Here is a 21,787-nt window from a genome sequence, read left to right as displayed (position 1 = left end):
ATGTCCATTGAGTCAGTGATTCTGTCCAACCATCTCATTCTTTGTCACCCCCTTCTCCTCCGGCCCTCAATCTTTCCCAGCATCAGCATCTTTTCCAGTGAGCCGACTCTTTGTATCAGATGGCTAAGTATTAGAGCATCACCATCAGTCCTTCTAATGAATATTCAGGGTTGATTTTTTTTTAATAACTTAATAAAAATGAGCCTGAAAGATAGGTTTTCTCTTTAACAACAAAATAATGTCATGTGTCCGTACATTTTAGTTTACCCTTTGGTAGGTTATTTAAATTTGATTTTTTGGTTAATTTTAGACTCTCTTTGATCAGAACAATGCTGCAAAAAAGGAAGAGTCAGAAATTGCAAACAAAAATGATTCTTCAAAGAAGTTGTCCGTCGAGAGAGTGTATCAGAAAAAGACACAACTCGAACATATTCTGCTTCGTCCTGATACTTACATCGGGTCAGTGGAGCCATTGACACAGGTAGTTATTAAATTTTACTGAAATTAGATGTATATCTGTATCTACTGAATAACACTTTTGTGATTATATAAACCATACATGAATACATAACTTCATGTCTGGTAATAACACAAAGTAGGGAGAGCGATCTAAGAGGCAGAAATGTCTCCATTTCCTACTAGAGATTATAAAACTAGGAGATAAAAACTGAGACGTGTAGAGTGTAGGGAAGTGTATAGTAAAATGGTGCTGTATGAACTTCTTAAAAATTCTTAAGTTCTGGCTGTGGTCATTTTAACTTATAGAGTTCATATGCACACATTGACTGTTGTTTAATACTTGGCTCACAGTTAATATCTTCTTTGATTCTAGCAGTTTTGGAAAGCAAACACTGTTTTCTCCATTCTAAAAATGAAGATACTGAAGTTTGAATAGATTTCTCTTTTTTTTCAAGTGACTTGCTCAGATCCCTCAGCTAGTGAGAGCTGGGATTCATAGCTAGATACCTTTGAGTCTAACATCATGCTGCATTCATGTTGTTTTACTCCGTGCTGCTCATTGATTGGAAAATATAACTCGGGAAGCAAAAGTATAAAGTAAATATGATTTGTTTTTTTTCCCTGTTTTATTGGGTTGGCCAAAAAGTTCGTTTAGGTTTCATAACACCTTGGGTAAAAACCTGAATGAACTTCCTGGCTAGTTCCGTATTTAAATAGTTATTAACAATTTTTGGTGCCTTACATTAGAGCTGACTTTATGAGTAAGAAGACAGACTTAATATAAAACAAACAATTTCTTAATTTATAGGCTTTTAAATTGAATATGGATTCAGTAAGGTTGCTTGTGACTGAAGTAATGTTTTTCTACTTTGAAGACCTAAGTATTTACAGTGTAAATGTCAAATACGGGTTTATGTTTTGTAAAATTTTACTCCATAAATTCTTTTGAATTTTTCTCTCAATCCAGCTCATGTGGGTATATGATGAAGATGTAGGAATGAATTGCAGAGAGGTTACCTTTGTGCCGGGTTTATATAAGATCTTTGATGAAATTTTGGGTGAGTATTTAAGATTTAATGAATTTGTTTCTATTGATATCATTTATAATGTTCCTGTGTATATAAAGCCAAACATAAATTTTAGAGGTATATCTTGGGTTTTTATGTTGAGTATAAATATTCTTCAGAAAATCTATGTTACCTGCTGTAATATGTTCATATTTCTGGACATTATGTCTTTGTGTTTTGGTTTGTTCATCTGTAAAATGCGTGTATTGTATTTGGTCAGTAACCCCAAGGTTAGCGTGTGGTCCTGTGTGTTAGCGTGTGTCCAGGGAGGGCATGTTAAAGTTAGATTCCAGGGCCTCATCCTTGCAGATTCAGTTAGTTTTGGGTGAGACACATAAAATTGTGTTTCTAAACAACACATTAGGTATTTCTGTTGGGCAACCAGGTTTAACAACCCTTGTTCCAAATACCTCTGTGCTTTCCAAATCACACAGTTAATTCAGTCACAATGAAGTGTTGGTGTGTAAGTGACTCCTGGGGAGTACTCAGGCTTTGGGAATGTTTTAGCCACACATATGCATCAGTGCCGCTGGGTTTCCTGCCAGGGTTGTGTGGGTCTCTTGAAGCTTCTTTCCGTCTATGGGAAAAAGAAAGGAGAGTAAAGCTGGTTACTTAGTTTTGTAAGTTTTGTACTTTTGCTCATCTCACAACTATCTGCCAGTTTTACTTTTAGGTTATACAGTGTTTATCAGGAACATATTCCTTCTGTGATTGAAGTTGAGTTTTACAGCTAGCTTGTGTTCAAATCTTACTGAAGCCATGGTTAATGTATGCAAATATTATCAGTTATAGTTCATAGCATTTAGCATTTTGATTTCTGTGGATGCTAAAGAGTGCCTTTCTAATTCAAAAACAACTGGTTTCAGCTCATTCTGTCTATAAAATCAGTAGTTTATTGAAGGAAATCAAGAGAAAGTAGTTATTTGTTACCAAGATAAAATGTAATTAAACCCGATTTTTAACTTTTAGGCCTGGATAGGGGATTGTAAACTGCAGATGTTTGTTTTTATATATCACAAAATCATTTCCCTACCTACCCCACACCTTGTTTTGTAGAAGACATAATAGTAATTTAGTGTGACGTAAAAAAATTTAAGAATATTATTTGGAAAATAAGGTTTTGTAATCGAAGTTACCAGTAGTTATTTTCTTTAACTATTAGCATATGTAAATATTTATATTAAGTAGTGATGCACTTGCAACCATATGTTTGTTTGTCACGTATGTCTGTTATAACTTTTTATAGATTACTCACCAAAATATTTATTTTTGTAGTTAATGCAGCTGATAATAAACAGAGGGATAAGAACATGACCTGTATTAAAGTTTCTATTGATCCGTAAGTATATTTCAAGTTTAATTTTTTTATGCTAAGCTGTTTTATTCGGATAGTCCCAGTTTACGAACATGTCTCAAATGAATAATTCATACAGTTAGTTTCCTATTGCTCGAGACCCTGTTATTCTTACCTCTTTTAGCCAGAATGCTGTCCTCTTAGTTTCCTCTGTTGTTCAGAGTCTTTTTCTCCAAAGTACTTTCTAATGGGAGCTCTTGGAGACCATTTTTCTCCCTCTCTGGTGCTGTGGATGCTGTTTCAGCTGCTAGAATAATCACTGGGTATTTTTTCCTTTTGCTTTGGTACTCAAGGCCAAGTGCACTATTGTTAGTACTGTTCCAGTTACGTTATGGATTAAATGTATTCTTTCATAACGAACATTTAGGCTTTTCCATTATTTATAACGTCATTTGTAAATTGGGAACTGCTGGTAGTATAGAATATGTACCAGGTGTTCAGCTAATCACTGTGGTGATTTTTTTCTTTTTGGAGGGCTGAGGGGGGTGTGAAAATAATAAAGTTTTAAGTTCAAAATAGAGTTTTTTACGTTTATGCTATTTTCACCAGTATGCCTTTTATAAGATATTACGTTATATTTATCCCCTGTGATTTCATTAGTAGGTTAGCATGATTTTAACATTTTTTCCTTAACATGAAAGTTTAATAATTCGGTTACAACTTTATTGTTAATAATCTAATTTCAGAGGGCATGGTTAAGATAAATGATATAAAAATATAATTTATTTTTGGTTATACAATGAAGTTGACTATATCTTATATGAAAATATTACTACATAACTATACCACTGAAGTTCTTGATTTTCTTTTTCTTCCTTATTTTTTACTTGCATCATTTCTATAATGAATACACTACACTGAGAATTTATATGGTAAGATGCATACTTAAAAGTAAGTGGTATGGTATGATGGACACTTAAAAGTTACAGCTTACGCAGACATTTAAGGTGGTTTAAGGAGATTTTAGCCGTCAGGATTTCTTTTCTTACATAGTTAGGAAATTGTCAGTTAAAAATGAGTATGTTTTAGGAGAGTGGTATGGAGTAATAGATGTTGAATGTTTAATATCTTCACGCTTTTTTAAAAATCAAAACTGACTGAAAACTAAGGAAGGCCTTTTTAAAAGATACATTCTTGATAAACATGGTTACAGTTATTTGATTCTTTTATCTTAATTGTTTTGGCCAACATTGATCCAGCAATGTGCAGTTAAAAAACAGCTTACAGAGAACCCCATTATAGCGAAGTGATTAAGAAGTGAGCTATAAAATAGTTTTGTAGACCAGATAGTGGCTCATAGTGACAAGCTTTATTTATTCCAGATTCTGGATAAAGTAACTCTATGTAACTAGTGCCTTTATTACTGCTCTTCTCTTTTGCATTCTTTTTTAATATCTATATATAGCAGGTTTTATTTTTCTTTGTGCGTGTGTGTTCATGAACTCTTTGTGTAAAAGAGTTGATGGATCAAATGTAGAGTATACGTCGTCTAGCTTAGCTCTTATTATTACTCTTTCAATAGTACTCTGTGATGTGGAGATAAAATTTACGTACAAAGCCATAGTTGTAAAAGACACAGGAATAGGTCAGCAAGGGATGCCGTACAGGATTTGGACAGCAGTTCTAAGAAGCTAGAGAATGTGAAGCAACTTCTTACAGGGGAGTTTAAAACCCATTAAATAGTATAGTGTAATGTTTAGTATTGAAACAGCATACTTGATGGCATCAATTTGATTAAAAACTAACAAATGTGAAAAGTACAATAACCAGAGTTTGAATTATTTCTCTAGCTTAAGTATTCTTATTTATTTAGGGTTGAAATTCTTAAAGCTGTAGCCTTTAAAAAAATGTACACACATATAGAATATACAGTATGTATACATTTAAAAAATGGCTTTCTATATACTATTTTGTACCTTTCTATTTTACATATTGAGGACAGCCTTCCTTATTAACTTAAGTCTACTTAGTTATTTTAACTATCCTTAAGTATTATGTCAATATGCCATAATTAACCTCTTTCCAGGTGATGAATATTGGATATTCAGCTTGTTTTCCAAGTTTCTTTTTAGCTTTAATTATTTTGGAATTTTGTAGCATATTCAAGCACATCATTCTTTTAATACTTCTGTGAAGATTATTGATGGAGCAAAAAATGCAGTTATATAATTCTGAATCATCGTTTAGAGATTATAGAAATAAGTTCCAGACCTCGGAATTGAAATAAACTGAAATTTTTTAATAGAGAGGTGACTTTGATAGAAAGTTTCAGTTTCATACTCATATAGGCTTAAAGAATGTATGAGGTATCTTATTTTTTTGAAACTGTGATGATTATGAATTTACAAAGTGCCTTATTTTAATTATAGCACTATATATACTAAGTAGGATGAAAAGATTTTAAGGATTTTTTTCATGAGTATATTGACTTTAGTGTCATTCTGAGATGTTTAAGATCTGTAATTGTCCATCCATTATTTTCTTTGTTTCCTTCAGAATTGTTCTCTATTAGTTTTAAACTCCATGAAGTGTCTTGTGTAAAAAAAAAAAAAAAAAAAGATATTTAATAAGTTACAGGTTTTAAACTCAAGCTAGGAACTATTTCAATATTTATAAAATAATGCAATACAGGGCCCCTGTTTTCAAGGCTTCACTCTTGACCTCTGGATATGGGACACGCAAGGTAAAGTACAGTAGCTCATTTGAACTGTTACATACTTAAATATTTAGCTGTATATTCTGTAAAGAGTGTATACCCACACATGAGATAACCTAATTATGTCCTGAGGTCCCTAGTAAATAATTTAGATTTTTTTTTTGGCAAGTTTCAATATAAGGAATGTTGGAAAACATTGTTTTAGGCTGGGAGGACAGAAGTCGTAAATTGATTCTTGAAGTTAAGGTAAAATTTGGCTAGACAGAGAAGAAAAGGATTTTATAGGCAAAGGAAAGACGATGAAGAAATGAAAGAATTGAGACTGAATATGGACAAGTAATAAAACTGACTTGAAAGAAAATATGATGCATGTTGGAGAATAGTAGTTCAGTTTGACTGCTGGTATGCATAAGGGCCTTGAACATGCAATAGAGGACTGCTAAGCTTGATTTCATAGAAAACATGGAGCTACTGCTGTGTCCTGGTGTAAAAAATAGTGTTATGAAAGCTGTGGTAAGCCCATTATTGTTATGAAGAATATATTTAAAGGGAGTGGCTAGTTCTGTTCTTAGCTGTGTTGCAGTAATCGGTATTTAAGGTGATACTAATTAGACTCATACAGTGGCATTTGGGATGAAGGAAGATTGGATAGTGATGAAGCAAATCTAATAGGACAAACTGTGTTTAAAATATTAAACGCATGTCTTAATGATCAGGAGATATGAATAAAAATAACAAAATTTGAGTCCACGTGATTCAGAGAGTTGAACCCAAATTGTTAAAAGTGAGGGAAAGAAAAGTTGAGTCTCTGTGATTCGGAGAGTTGAACCTGTATTGTGAAAAGTGAGGGAAAGAAAAGTTGGTTTGCTGATTTGGGGAAAGAAAATGATGTGCTTTTTAGTCTAACAATGATTGCTACAGTATAAATAACCCTCTAACATTTAGATGGAGAGTGGAATATATTTCAGATAGCTTTCCTTTTCTGCCTGCACTCCTCAGCAGTCAGGTGGGAAGTGAAATGGCTATGGCCGCTAGCCCCACAGAGCCTGTGGTTCACAGGGAGACTGGCTCATGGCTCCTATGTATGAAAAGAAAGTGGAATTGATAGCTGGCTTCTTATACAAGCTTCACTGCTTTTACTGTTGAGAAGAGTTTTGTTTTCTTGGGAGATTTTTGCAGTATTACCTGCAGAACTTAGTGACCGTAATTAGAGTTAGGACTCAGGGATGGTAATATGTGTCCTCAGCAAGGGTTTTCTTGAAAGATGAGTGAGTGTCTTCCAATTGATAATGGCTTGCCTTTTGCTTATGATCATTCATGTTTGTTCTAGGTCACTTTACTTTTGACGGAAATTAATTGATTTATCTTTAAACTATTTTAAGCTCTAAACTCTGCTTGTTTATTTACAGTGAATCTAACATAATAAGCATTTGGAATAATGGGAAAGGCATTCCAGTAGTAGAACACAAAGTAGAGAAAGTTTATGTTCCTGCATTAATTTTTGGACAGCTTTTAACGTCCAGTAACTATGACGATGATGAGAAAAAAGTAACAGGTAAAGTCTAAATGGCTGATCGGAATTTTTATTGAGAAATACTGGTCTTTTAACATAGAAGTCTGTTACTATTTCTATGTAAGACATTACAGAAAAGGAAGCTTTTCTAGTTTTGTTGTGAGAAAATCCTTCTTAGAATTAATATCTATAAAAACTATCATGTATTACTGTTGTCTTGATTATAGACACTTAACTTGTAGTACGTTGACTTCTGCTAGAACTCTTGGAACTCTGTCTAACCTGGCTGATAGTTTGGGTTCTGAATTAGAGTACTGATGAAAGTAAGATGCATATGATTTCTGTATGTGTGAATTTGTTTTTACATAAGCACCATGTCTTTTGGTATCAATTACTTTTAAAGTGTTTTCTTTGAGTCAAGGTTGAAAGTCTAGACTCTATAGAGTTGAAAGTGCTTTGACCATAGCCAGTTGTTTTTCTACTTATTTACATTTCCCCAAAGATGATTTTTTTTCCAAAACCAAAGTTCTAGGAAGGTATATAGATTAGAGTTTTGTAATAGAAGTAACTGTGATAGAAAGCTCAGATTCATACTCATATAGACTTACTGGATTGTTTGAAGATACAGTGCTTAATTTTTTAAAAATTGTTATGAAGATAATCTACAAAATATACTATTACTGTATGTGCTAAATCTTAATTGTATGTTTCTTTAAATGAAAAATCTAAATATACTTTGAAATATTCAATCGATTAAAATAATAAGTGGAAACTGTTTTGCAACAGACCTACCCTATGGTAGGTGAGTTAACAAAGTCCCTTTAAAATTGTTTTCATTAAACCTTTCACATTTAATTGTTCTTACAGGTGGTCGCAATGGTTATGGTGCAAAACTTTGTAATATTTTCAGTACAAAGTTTACAGTAGAAACCGCTTGCAAAGAATACAAGCATAGTTTTAAGCAGGTATGATAGAAATGTGACGGATTCTTTTTTAAGAGTAATCATGTTTGTGCTTTGCCAAGGTAATACCTCTATAATACCTTAGATACCTATATAAATTATTATTTTAAGCATTAAGCAAGTCATCAGAGTAAAAAGGCTACCGAATGTCTGGGAGATTTTACATAAATCTGTTTTCCTCCTATTCCTTTAAAACAAAATGCTTCATTTGACAGACTTTCCCTTTAGCGTGTGTGAGCAGCAGGGAGGGTCCTGAGCCGTACAGTCTAATTGAAATGCACCCAGTTAGCACGTTTGAAAATTTCCTTGTCAATTGATCATTTATATTTCAAAGTTTTATATTTCACTTTTGTAGACCCTTGAAAATTTTGCGTAAGCTAAAATAATTTTGTTAGAAAAGCATTGTACCTTTTTATTTTTGTATAATTCTGTATGGTCATTTGTAGATTTTAAAAGATTTAACTAACGATATATAAAGCTGTTCAGTTGATTTTGCTTATTTTCAGCATGAGGTTGTTATAATAGTTTTATCTAAAATTTCTTCATTTATAGTAATGTTTTAGGGATTGGTTTGTTGTGAAAGTTGGAAAATGGTTCTAGTTGTGGTAAATGAATGTATTTCATTAGCTGAGTCTTTATTATCTAATATAGAAGCACAATATAAATATTTAAATATTTTTTCTCTTAAAGACATGGATGAATAATATGATGAAGACTTCTGAAGCCAAAATTAAACATTTTGATGGTGAAGATTACACATGTATAACATTCCAACCAGATCTGTCCAAATTTAAGATGGAGAAGCTTGACAGGGATATTGTTGCTCTCATGACCAGAAGAGCTTATGATTTGGCTGGTTCCTGCAAGGGAGTCAAGGTCATGTTTAATGGAAAGAAATTGCCCGTAAGTGTCTTCTAAAATAACTCACGCTTTGTTAATTTGTAGACAGCCTGTAGTTAGATCTTGCTTTTTAAATGGTTAATCTCTTTTAACAAGTGTATTTAGATGATTGACATTTAAAGTAATTATTGATACATTTGGATTAAAGCTTACCATCATGTTATATGTTGATTCATTGTGTTTGTTCTTGGTTACTTAGTATCCTTATCTTCCTAGTATCCTGCCTTCTTTGGTTTTAATTCAGCATTTAAAAAAAAAAGATTTCATCTTCTCTATTTACTTATTATGTGTGTGTGCATGTTCTCAGTTGCTCAGCTGTATCTGACTCTTTGAGGCCCCATGGACTGTAGGCCGCCAGGCTCCTCTGTCCATGGGATTTTTCAGGCAAGAATACTGGAGTGGCTTGCCATTTCCTTCTCCAGGGGATCTTCCCAACCCAGGGATTGAATCCACATCTCTTGCATTGATTGGCAGGCAAATTTTTACCACTGTGCCCTCTAAGAATCCTCTTTACTTATTATTCTTATTTTTAAACCTTCTTTAGTGATTGCCTTAGGGTTTATAATACCTGTTTGTAAATAATTTGAGTCCACCTTGATTTGTCACTTTGTGTGTAGAGCGAAAACTTTATAACAGTGTATCCCCAGGTCCTCCTTTCTGTCCCTGGGCCCTCTTCATCATACATTTCGCTTTGGCATATTCTCTAAATAACAGAAGAAGAGAGAGAATGAGGAGGAAGAAATATTTGAAAAAGTTGTGGCAGAAATATTCCCACAGTCAAGTTCATTGATTTTTTTTTTTAAACTGTGTCAAGTTTCTGACTTGATGATGTTGCTACTGCTTTAAGCAGTCAGTTATACTTTAGAGCAATAAAAAAATAGAGTTATAGTTTACCTTCTTTTATTCCGTTTCCAGTGCTCTTAATTTCTTGCTGTAGGTCTAAGTTTCTGATCTATTGCATATTCCTTCTGGCTGGAGATTTTTCTTTACCATTTATTTCCTGTGGATACATTTGCTGACAGTAGTTTCCCTCAGTTTATGTTTGTCTGAGAGAATTTTTTCCTTCATTTGAAAGGATACAGAGTTTCACTGAGTATAGAAGTACAGTCAGTAGTTGTTTTTTAGCACTTAAAAATGTTACTTTGTTGTCTTCTTGCTTGCATGGCCTCTGCTGTGACTCATATCCTCCTTCCTCTTTTGGTAAGAGGTTTCTTTTTCCTCTGCCTGCCTTGAAGATTTTCTATTTGTCTTTGTTTTTTGAGTATGAATATATATAGGGTTTTTTGTTGTTGGTGGTGGTTTTTCTTTTTGGTACTTAATTCTGTTTGGTGTCTCCTGAGCTTATTGGATCTGTTGTTTGGTGTCTGTCACTGATTTTGGAAAAATTTTGGCTGTTATTTCTTAACGTGCTGTTCTTCCTTTTCCTTCTGGTAGTCTAATTATGCAGAAATTGTAGGACCCATGCTCTTGGATGTTTTACTCTGCTTTATCCACTCTATTTTCTCTTTTGAGTTTCAGTTTGTTTGATTTCTGTTGCTGTATTTTTAAGTTCATTGACTTTTTTCCTCTACTGTGTCAAGTTTACTTCTGAGCCTGCCAAAGGCACTCTTTGTATCTTCTGCTTTTCTCAATTTCTAGCATTTGCATTTGATCCATTCTTAAAGGTTCTGTCTCACAAGAGACTTTAACCTGTTAGCCACTGTTGTTGTCGTTCAGGTGCTAAGTTGTGTCTGACTCTTTGTGACTCTATGCGCTGCAGCAGCATGCCAGGCTTCCCTGCCCTTCACTGTCTCCCGCACTTTGCTCGGCTTGCGTCCATTGAGTCAGATGCCATCCAACCATTTCGTCCTCTGTCCCCTTCCTTCTCCTCTTGCCCTCAGTCTTTCCCCACATCAGGGTCTTTTCTAATGATTTGGCTCTTTGCATCAGGTAGCCAAAGTCCTATCTGATAGTTAAAACATCTGCGACATATCTAAGTTCTGATGATTGATTTGTCTTTTCAGACTGTTTTCCTCTTGCCTTTTGGCATACCTTGTGAGATTCTGTTGAACACCAGCTATGTTGCATAGCATAGTAAATATGGTGTGAATAGGCTTTAGTATGAGGATTTATGTTAATCTGTACAGGGAATGGGCTGTATTTGCAGGCTGTTGTTCCCGCAGTTACTAGTGTTGAGGTCTGTTGTTGCTGTGGGCACCAGATACTTCAGATTCTTTCTTGTCCTTTCTCTATGCTTTGGGGCTTGCCTTGGAGCTGCTGGTCAAGGAGGGTCTCTTGCAGCTCTTCCGGCTGGAAACCACTGTTACAACTGGAGGCCTGCTAGCCTGGGTATAGCTTGTGGGAGACCCCCATGTCTGATTAGTCTCAGGCTTTGGACTGCTCAGGGCCTGTGTCTCCGGGTTTAGCCTTCTCAGGAGTGTCTATGCCTCTGCTTGAGGTGGAGACGTTCCCTTTGTCTTCTGTTTTCCTCTGGTTGCATCAGGTCACACCAGTGCTCTCCTTCCGTGTTCTTCAGGCTCCCTGCCCTGCAGGATAAGCCTTTTTAAGATGTAAATGAGATGGGCATAGGAGGGGTGGGGCGGGCAGAAGTACTTTATCCCAGCTCTGGTGGTATTTCACCACTGCTTTCCAGCTGTGTCCTTCCTCCTGTGAAGTAAGCCGTTCTTTTTTTTTCTGATAAGGGTGAAGGGTCTGGGTTGAATTCCTAGGGGCTGCTATTCTCCACCTGGCCCCTTGAGGGTCACTTTTTCTAAATTCTTTCTGATCTACCCTGTGAGGAAAGACCTGCAAAAGACTAGGAACCCCTTCTGACCACAGCCTTCAGGTGCTTCACGCACTCACACTAGTCCACACTTGGCTATAGAAAGAAATTCATCAGAAGCTCTGGTTCCAGGTTCCTATGGGCTTATAGCACACCAAGCAGCTTCTGCCCAGATAAGCAAATGATTTAGGTTCTGTGTCTCCCTACAAACACCTGTCTCTCTTCAGACTTTGGATGTGCAGCTGTCCTGTGATCTCAAGTTTTTGAAGATGCATAGAAAATTTGTTGTTTAACCAGCTGTTTTCTTATAAAGGAGAAGAAAGCTTCTTTGAGCCTTCCCTTCTACATGTCTACACTGGCTGGTGTTCACCTAGCTCAGCTGCCAGTGCCAGAAGAATTGTTCACTGTTTTTTTTTCCAAATTTTAGGTAAATGGATTTCGCAGTTATGTAGATCTTTATGTGAAAGACAAATTGGATGAAACGGGAGTGGCTCTAAAAGTTATTCATGAACTTGCAAATGAAAGATGGGACGTATGTCTCACTTTGAGTGAAAAAGGATTCCAGCAAATCAGCTTTGTAAATAGCATTGCAACAACAAAAGTAAGTACACTAATTCTTTGTTTCCAAGTCAGTTGTAGAACAGTCTTCATTAAAAACAAGATAAAACAACAAATAATACCCCTCCACCCTGCTTTTGTGAAATCAAAATTGACTTATGAAAATAAAAGTATATTTTCTATGAAATCTGTTACAATTTATTTAAGCATCCATTGAGAAATAAATTTACATGATTAGTGCTTATAGTTGAATACATTTGTATTTTATGGAATTTAGAATGATAACAAATTCCTTGTTCTGAGTTTTGAGTGTAAAAGAACAAATAAAAAGTAATGAGTCTGTTTTGGGATCACATCATGAAATACCTTATCTGTGGTTCTAAGGAGTTTGAACCTTTTTTGTAGGCTTTTAAATTTCCAAATCAAATGAAATTCTTCTCATCTATAACCATTTATCCATTGACCATAATGAAATATTGGGCAATATAAGTGTGTATTTTAGAATAAAGCCATGAGCTATCACTTTTGTCAAACTTTGTTCAAGTTTGAACTTACTTTTTATAATCTAGCATCACTTTTTCTAGTCAACAGAAATCCTGTATCAGATTTGATTGCATTTTATTATGTGTAATAGAAACCTAATATGCAGTGGTCTGTAGACATGTGACGGTTTCACTTTCCCTCTTCTGGGAACTGATGGCAGGCAGTCTTAGTCTGGTTCTGTGACTTCACAGTGTCAACAGGGACCTGTTCTCTTCCTGGCTTTCTTTCCTGCCTCTCTTAGCATGTGGCTTTCATCTTCATGCCTTTAATACATCTGCTGCACCCTTCCAAGTCCTAAGGAGAGAATGAAGTGGGACAAATGCATATGTGAAGTGGATCTCTCTGCTTATATCAGGAATGCAGCAGTGTTCCTGGAAACGCGATCCAGTGGACCTCTGCCAGCTTTTCTGGCTAAAACTGGGTCACGTGGCTACCTTTACCTGCAAGGGAGTCTAGATTGGTAAATCTTTGTAACTGGACATGTTGCCAGTTAAAAACACAGTTGGATTTGTCCATAATGTGAAGGGGAAGACCACTGTTGATGGCTACCATGGTCCCTGAGTGGCAGTCTTGTGAGTGTCATTGCTACCACCAGGCCAGTGTTCATTCTCACTTCCGTGTCTCATTTTCATTGTTTTCACTTTGTGGGGCATTATATAGAGTTGCTAATTAGCTCTATGGCCAAAAAGACTATGTTTTAAATCTCAACTCTTTCCTTCTGAGACTTATCATATTACCTCTGATATATAGGGTGAGTAATATAGTCATACTAACTTTAAAAAGTTGTGTTGAAGATTAAATGCTCATTCTAGAAAAATATGAATGTTACTGTTTTTGCTGCCTTAGTTACAGAAGATTTTGTATTCTTTTGTTCCCCCCTCTTTAGGGTGGACGGCATGTGGATTACGTAGTAGACCAAGTTGTTGGTAAACTGATTGAAGTAGTTAAGAAAAAGAACAAAGCTGGTGTGTCAGTGAAACCATTTCAAGTAAGTGATGTTTTATATATTCTGTTGAATTGTTAAGTAACATCAATTCTGATATTGACCTTTTTTTGGATATGTTTTCAACAGGTAAAAAATCATATATGGGTTTTTATTAACTGCCTTATTGAAAATCCAACTTTTGATTCTCAAACTAAGGAAAACATGACTTTGCAGCCCAAAAGTTTTGGATCCAAATGCCAACTATCAGAAAAATTTTTTAAAGCAGTGAGTAAAACGTATATTACTTTTCAGTGTTTTTTGTTTAATTTAGAGTTGATTAAGTAGTTTTCTTGATTTATTTATTCTAGTTACTTTGATTAGTTTCTTATTTAACTGCAGATACAGGCATACTTATCCTAAAAACTAAAATGCTTGATTCTGAAAACTTCAAAGTTTAGATAGACACTGTTTCATAAAACAGTTGATTATTTTGCCAAACTTTAAAGTAGGGAATCATGTAACTAATTATGTTTTCAGTTTGCATTGGTCTTTAAAAAGCCAGTTTTGCATCTAAAAAATATACAGGTCCTCACAGGACTCCTGTCTTCATCTTTTCCATTCCTTTCAAATTCATCTACTGATTTTGTAGATGTAACTTAAAAAAAAAATTATGGTAACATATGCCTAACATAAAATTTACCGTATTGTATATATTTTTCTTCATTTTACTTAGCACATATTTATTTAGGCTGCCTTAACCTTTCTGAAACAAGATGATAATATAAATAATAAATCTTAGATTTATAACTGAGCTGTGGCTGCTAATAATTTTTTATAGTCTTTTCTGTATAAGATTTGCCTCAATTCTCCTATTCACCAATGCCACCAAACATATATTAAATGCCTTATGTTTGCCCTGGGAATGTAAAGATGAATAGATTACAGCCCCTCCTCTTTGAAAGTTTATAGTTTTTTGGAGGAATATTATGTAATATTGCAATAGAGATAACATTTATCAAATTTTGGTATTGGAATTTCAAAGGTAGGGTCTAACAAACAAAAACAAAAGTTGATTTTTAGGTTTAGCTAAAGGCCTATAGAATAGTAATTTTGGGTCTGATCATAATGAATTCTGAATACCGATGACCCAATGCTAATCATTTCCCAAATTTCTGCCCTCTTAACAGTTGTTCTTTTTATAAAGTAATTTGATTTTCGTTTTTATACTTTTTCATTTTTGGCAAAGGAAGTTTAGATTTGATAACATAGTTCATTTCTTTTTATATTTGAAACATTCCAGAAAACTCTTTCATACACCTAAAATCAAACTACCCAGGTTGATGAAAAATAAATAACTCAAACTTGGAGATGCTTTACTTTTTCGGGGAGTAAAGTTTGACATCTTATCACCCGTTAACTCACTGCAGAATGACACACACGTATAATGTTAGAATCCTTATTACCAAGCTCTTTAAAAAATAAGGACTATTCATAAGTTTTTGAGTTTATCCTGATATTCCCTTCATGTTAATATTTTTTTGTCATAGTGAATTCCAGATTCATGTTTTTGTATTGAAGGATATCATAAATGTCAGTGTCTATAATTGCCCAGGTAGTAAATTCATAGGTGGATCAGCCTTTACTGTGTTCATTTTAACAAAACTAACTTGTAACAAAAGCTGTGTATATTTCTTATGGAGTTTATTCTAATAAAATTTTTTTCATATGTGGTAAAGTTGCCTTTTTCTCATGTGTTTACCTTTCAGTCTAATAGGTCATGGTGAATAGCTGCCTGAATTAATTTACTGTAATTAGAATAATTTGACAGCATATATCATTATTATTATCATTTTGCCTTACAACTGCCCAGATTCCAAGTATTACATTAATTTTAGCTAAGTGTGTGAACTTCTTGCTTGCTTCTTTGATTTTTAGGCCTCTAACTGTGGCATTGTAGAAAGTATCCTGAACTGGGTGAAATTTAAGGCTCAGACACAGCTGAACAAGAAGTGTTCATCAGTAAAGTACAGTAAAATCAAAGGTATTCCCAAATTGGATGATGCTAATGATGCTGGTAAGATTCAGTTTTTGTTTGGTTTTTAGATTTTGATTTAAGTTTTTATTCAGTTATAGACGGTTTTAATTTTCCACATATATAGGATTTTATTTTCAGAGGATAAATTTCACTAAAATTGTCACACACATATTACAATTTGGGGGGGATAAAACTTCAATAAAATATACTTCATTTTTACGTTATACTGAGCATAATATAAGATGACTCTTTATAATGTTTTATTATCATTGTGATTGTTAACTTTTTGGTTTCATGTTTTTCATTGGTAAAATTGGGAAATTTGGAGTATATATCATTACTCATTTCTCTTAGGTGGCAAACATTCCCTGGAGTGCACACTGATCCTGACAGAAGGAGACTCTGCCAAGTCCCTGGCCGTGTCTGGATTAGGCGTCATTGGGAGGGACAGATATGGGGTCTTTCCCCTCAGGGGAAAGATTCTTAACGTGCGGGAAGCTTCTCACAAACAGGTGTGTATCTGCATATGTACCCACATGTGTATATGACAGTTTATTACTTTAACTAAAATTGGTGTGTTTTTATGTGTCAATTCTGACTCATCTTTCTTATATTTTGACACTTTAAAATACTTCAATTCTTTTCATTTTTGCACAGATCATGGAAAATGCAGAAATAAACAATATTATTAAAATAGTTGGTCTACAATATAAGAAAAGTTATGATGATGCAGAATCTCTGAAAACTTTACGCTATGGAAAGATTATGATTATGACTGATCAGGTTGGTTAAAAGTTGCCACATAATAAAACATCTCTTTTTCAGAATGTCCTTTGGATATTTGTTTCATAAGATTTGTTCCAAGATAGTAAATTGAAAATGATTATACTTCACAGGGGAAAAATATTGTTTAATGGCAGGGTTTGTGTGAAGTACATTTTACATTATCTAATTTATGGTACCCACCTTTTTGGTTAGTTATTTTAAAATGTTTTTAAATTCAGTAAATATGGAAAGAGAACACACTATAGTATTATGACGTTGAAGCTTGCCTGTAAACAGGAAGGAAATGGTGAAATTTATAAGCAGGAAAGGTTAATCAATAGGAAAATGGCTGATATTTGTTTATGATAGCATAATTTGGGGTGCACAAAAAGCTAGGAGGATTTGAATAGTAAAATGGCAGTAATTAGGCAAGAGCTAGAAAACTGAAGAGTTTCATATGCTTCCCTGGTGGCTCAGATGGTAAAGAATCCGCCTGCAGTGTGGGAGACCTGAGTTCAATCCCTGGGTTGGGAATATCCCCTGGGAGACCTTCCAGTATTCCATTCCAGTATTCTTGCCTGGAGAATACCCATGGGCAGAGGAGCCTGGTGGGCTACAGTTCATGGGGTTGCAGAGTTGGACATGACTGAGTGACTAAGCATACACATAAAATTGAAGAGTTTCGTATCCATCCAACTGCTTGTGTCTCATGTACTCTAACTGAAAGCATTTGTAGGTAAATCTTCAACTGAGAAGCTGCTGTGTAATTTTAGGCAGAAATTTATCAGTTTTTATGTTAAGAGAAGACTTGTGAGTACTTGTATTCCATAGATTTCTTCTTTCAGCAAAGTGGCATTATAACTGTGTTTCTTGTATTTCTGTCTTCTAGTGAAGTCTGGGAAAACTATAAAAAAGATAATGGTAGTATGTTTTATAGTGACAGAAAGATTCAGTTTATCACATAGCTATATTCTTTATTTGAATTTTAAGAAAGAAATTCTTTAATCATCCAAAGAATAATGTCTTCTGTTTTATACAGTGCAGTTCTAAAGTTTGAATGTAATTTTGCCTCATTGCTGCATTCATATATTTAAAAATTTGATTATATAAAGTAATTACATTTCATTAAATTATCATGACACTCTTTACTGATACTTATTTAGGATCAAGATGGTTCTCACATAAAAGGCCTGCTTATTAATTTCATCCATCACAATTGGCCATCACTTTTGAAGCATGGTTTTCTTGAAGAGTTCATTACCCCTATTGTAAAGGTACTATTTACATTAATATACTTTTATACAATGGTCTTAAATAGTAGCAGAAAAACTAATTTTTTTTATTATTCATTTAAGGCTAGCAAAAATAAGCAGGAACTTTCCTTCTACAGTATTCCTGAATTTGATGAGTGGAAAAAACATATAGAAAACCAGAAAGCCTGGAAAATAAAATACTACAAAGGTCTGTATTCTAAAACACTTAAATTTTGTGAACTTAACTATTGACATAAATTTCCTGTTAAGAGAGCATTATAAAGTATTTTGAAAGTTTATCTCTTATAGCTTTCAAAAACAACTATCGCTGATTTTTAAAGAGTTATTATGGAAAATTTTATGTAAGTAGAGTAGTTTAATGGGTTTCCCATGTACTTAAGTGTCATCATTTCATGAACAATCTTGTTTCATCTGAACTCTTCTCATCACCTCCCCATTAGTTTGAAATATTAGATTGGTGCACAAGTAATTGCAGTTTTCCTTTGCTGAACTTTGTCATTTGATATTGGAATACATTCTTAAATAAATGTGGTTATATTATACATCATTTTACTGTGCATTTCTTGCTATATGTTCTTTTTGTTAATGACTTATTACTTGTTATTATATATTTATTTTGGACTGTGGAAATGTTAGACAAAAAGCAAATTTGAGCAGTTTTCTTATTCAAGTTCAAATGGGTTGTAAAGCCGTGGCGACACCTTGTAACGTCAACAACACATCAGGCCCAGGAACTACTAACAAACATGCAGTGCAGGTGTGGTTCAAGGAGACGAGAGCCTTGACGATGAGGAGCACAGTGGCCGGCCTTCAGAAGGTGACAGTGACCAACTGAGAGTCATCTCTTAAGCTGATTTTCTTACAACTACACAAGAAGTTGCTGAAGAACTCAACATTGACCATTCTATGGTCATTTGGCATTAGAAGCAAATTGGAAAGGTGAACAAAGCTCGATAAGTGCGTGCCTCGTGAGCTGAATAAAAATTTTAAAAATCATCATTTTGAAGTTGTCCTCTCTTGTGCAATGCAATAAGAACTAACCATTTCTTGATCAGGTTGTGACGTGTGATGAAAAGTGGATTTTATATGACAACCAGTGACGATCAGCTCAGCAGTTGGTCTGAGAAGAAGTTTCAAAGCACTTCTCAAAGCCAGACTTGCACCAAAAAAACACATGGTCATTGTTTGGTGGTCTGCTGTCCATTGGATTCATTATAGCTTTCTGAATCCTGGCAAAACCATTACATCTGAGAAGTATGCTCAGCAAATCGATAAGATGCATCAAAAACTGCAATGCCAGCAGCTGGTATTGGTCAACAGAATGGGCCCAGTTCTCCAGGACAGTGCTCAGCCATTGTCACGCAACGAGCGCTTCAAAAGTTGAACAGATTGGGCTATGAAGTTTTACCTCACCCACCACATTCACCCGACTTCTCACCAATTAACCACCACTTTTTCAAGCATCTCGACAACTTTTTGCAGGAAACTGCTTCCACCACAAGCAGGAGGCAGGAAATGCCTCTTCAGAGCTTGTTGATTCCTGAAGCGCCAGTGTTTATGCTACAAGAATAAATGAGCATTTCTTGTTGGCAAAATTGTGTTGATTGTACTGGTTCCTATTTTGATTAATGAAAATGTGTTTGAGCCTAATTATAATGATTTAAAATTCATAGCCTAAAACCTCAATTACTTTTGTACCAACCTAATAACTTCCAGGCATTAATAATATAATTAATTTCTATAATCCTTTAATATGTATTTCTAAAAGGATTTTTTGGTGCCCATCATACCATTATCATACCTTTCTTTAATAACCTTAAATACTCAATCTGTTAAAATTCTCCTGATTATATTAAAAATGTTCATTTATATATGTATATATTTTTGAATCAGGATCCAAACAGAGCCCACACACTGCATTTGGTTGATAGGTCTATTAAATCTTACATTGTTTTTTTGTTTTCCATGTAATTTATTTGTTTAAAAAGTTGGATAGTTTGTCCTGTATCATTTCCTACATTCTGGATTTTGTTAATCATTTCTATAGCTTTTTTTTTTTTTGAGAGAACATTTAATGTCTATTCTAAGTAATTTTCATATATGCAGTATGGTATTATTAACTATAGGGGTTGTGCTGTAATTAGATTCCCCAGAATTTATTCATTTCATAACTGAAAGTTTGTACTTTTGACTGATATCTATTTCCCTTTTCCCCTCAGCCCCTGGTAACCACTATTCTACTCTGTGTTACTATGAGTTTGACTTTTTGTTTTTTTAGATTCCACATATAAGTGAGATCATATAGCATTTGTCTTTTTCTTTCTGTCTGGCTTATTTTTACTTTCATTTTAAAAATTGTGCAGGGTTGGGTACCAGTACAGCTAAGGAAGCCAAGGAATATTTTGCTGATATGGAAAGGCACCGTATCTTATTTAGATATGCTGGTCCTGAAGATGATGCTGCCATTACCTTGGTAACAAAGTTAATTAAGAAATCTCTCTAGACAGAGGGGTGGGGAATGAATTGAGAGTCACATTGACATACATATACTACCATGCGTAAGGTAGCTCACTGCTGTAGAGCACAGGGAGCCCAGTTTGGTGCTCTGTGATGACCAGAGGGGTGGGATGGGGGAGGGAGGGAGGCTCCAGAGGGAGGGCATATCTGTGTACTTATGGCTGATTCATGCTGTTGTACACCAGAAACCGACAAAGCATTGTAAAGCAATTAAACTCCAATTAAAAATTAAAAAAGAAATCTCTCCCAATGCCCTTTCCCTCTGTCTGCCATCCTTCCCTCCCAGTCTTGGCTTGCTGTGGGATGTCTCTCTTTAATTCTAAGCCCAGCCTAGTTAATCTTAGTGTCATTCCCCATCACCTCAGATTATGCTCTGCTTTCATAGTTCTTTAATTCAGAGACCTCTATTCAAATGTATTTTTGATAAAAGTGTGTTGGAAAAGACTTTTATAATTTCACAGAAATTAATAATTAGTTATTTGCTTTTATAAATTTTAATTCTATAGTGAAATTAATTTTTTTAATGTATTAAATTATCTGGAATTTTTCAGGCATTCAGTAAGAAGAAGATCGATGACAGAAAAGAATGGTTAACGAACTTTATGGAAGATCGGAGACAGCGTAGGTTACATGGCTTACCAGAGGTTAGTCATAAAGAGCTGTGATCTGGGGGAAGAAAGAGAAAGGCTAAAAATCCATGGAGTAATAATGACATAATTGCTATGTGACTTTTCCCTTAGCAATTCTTATATGGTACAGCAACCAAGCATTTGACTTATAATGATTTTATCAACAAGGAATTGATTCTCTTCTCAAACTCAGACAATGAAAGATCTATACCATCTCTTGTTGATGGTAAGTAGCTTATGTTTAAGACGCTTTTTCATTTTTGAGTGTTATTGAGTGTATTTTAATTTCATGTATTTTAACCCATCCTTATAATAATTTTTAAAATTCTAAAGTTGCTTTTGAGATGTTTTAGAAGTTTTGAAATATTTTATATTCTTTAATTTGAATCTTAAGCCCTTTTTGAGTTTCTAAATATTAATAGCTTGCAAATTTTTAAAGTTTTAGCTCCAAGTTATTGGAGACTTTTTAAAATAAAAAGTAAAATGTGATTTTGATAAGTTCTCCCAGGGACAGAGGAGCCTGTTGGGCTGCCGTCTGTGGGGTCGCACAGAGTTGGACATGACTAACATGACTTAGCAGCAGCAGCAGCAGAGTATTTATCAGACCAAATTTTAAAAGCACCTTTACTCCTCAGTACCCAGAGCCTCCCATCCAAGTACTAACCAGGCCCAACCCTGCTTAGTCTTCAAGATCAGACAAGATAAATCTCATTCAAGGTGGTATGGCCCTAGACCTCAGTCCCCAAAATTTAATGCTTTAGCTTATGTAACATGACAAAAAAATTAGACTGCTACTGAGTAGTTGGAGCAGATTTTAGTCTTTTATCTAGAGCGTTTTGATTTTATAACTTTTAAAAATTAGTTCATCT

The 21,787-nt window shown here is 34.5% G+C and overlaps 1 protein-coding gene across 3 annotated transcripts in view; it reads left to right on the top strand.

Annotated features, from left to right (window-relative positions):
• The window catches only part of TOP2B (DNA topoisomerase II beta), a 63,276-nt gene that overhangs the window by 16,313 nt on the left and 25,176 nt on the right, over positions 1-21,787 (top strand). For 2 of the 3 annotated variants that reach the window (XM_070364219.1, XM_070364217.1), the window contains exons 2-18: positions 311-481; positions 1,427-1,517; positions 2,802-2,865; positions 6,946-7,091; positions 7,917-8,014; positions 8,702-8,914; positions 12,100-12,273; positions 13,660-13,761; positions 13,846-13,983; positions 15,634-15,772; positions 16,088-16,245; positions 16,391-16,516; positions 17,662-17,772; positions 17,854-17,959; positions 20,136-20,245; positions 20,841-20,933; positions 21,030-21,144. In XM_070364219.1, the coding sequence (XP_070220320.1) occupies positions 311-481; positions 1,427-1,517; positions 2,802-2,865; positions 6,946-7,091; positions 7,917-8,014; positions 8,702-8,914; positions 12,100-12,273; positions 13,660-13,761; positions 13,846-13,983; positions 15,634-15,772; positions 16,088-16,245; positions 16,391-16,516; positions 17,662-17,772; positions 17,854-17,959; positions 20,136-20,245; positions 20,841-20,933; positions 21,030-21,144 (2,155 nt within the window). The remainder of the gene's footprint in view (positions 1-310; positions 482-1,426; positions 1,518-2,801; positions 2,866-6,945; positions 7,092-7,916; positions 8,015-8,701; positions 8,915-12,099; positions 12,274-13,659; positions 13,762-13,845; positions 13,984-15,633; positions 15,773-16,087; positions 16,246-16,390; positions 16,517-17,661; positions 17,773-17,853; positions 17,960-20,135; positions 20,246-20,840; positions 20,934-21,029; positions 21,145-21,787) is intronic. The other variant, XM_070364218.1, reaches the window with a different exon arrangement.

Source organism: Bos mutus, chromosome 27 (genome assembly GCF_027580195.1).
Source record: "Bos mutus isolate GX-2022 chromosome 27, NWIPB_WYAK_1.1, whole genome shotgun sequence".
NCBI lineage: Eukaryota > Metazoa > Chordata > Mammalia > Artiodactyla > Bovidae > Bos > Bos mutus.
This window is presented reverse-complemented; position numbering and strand designations above follow the sequence as displayed.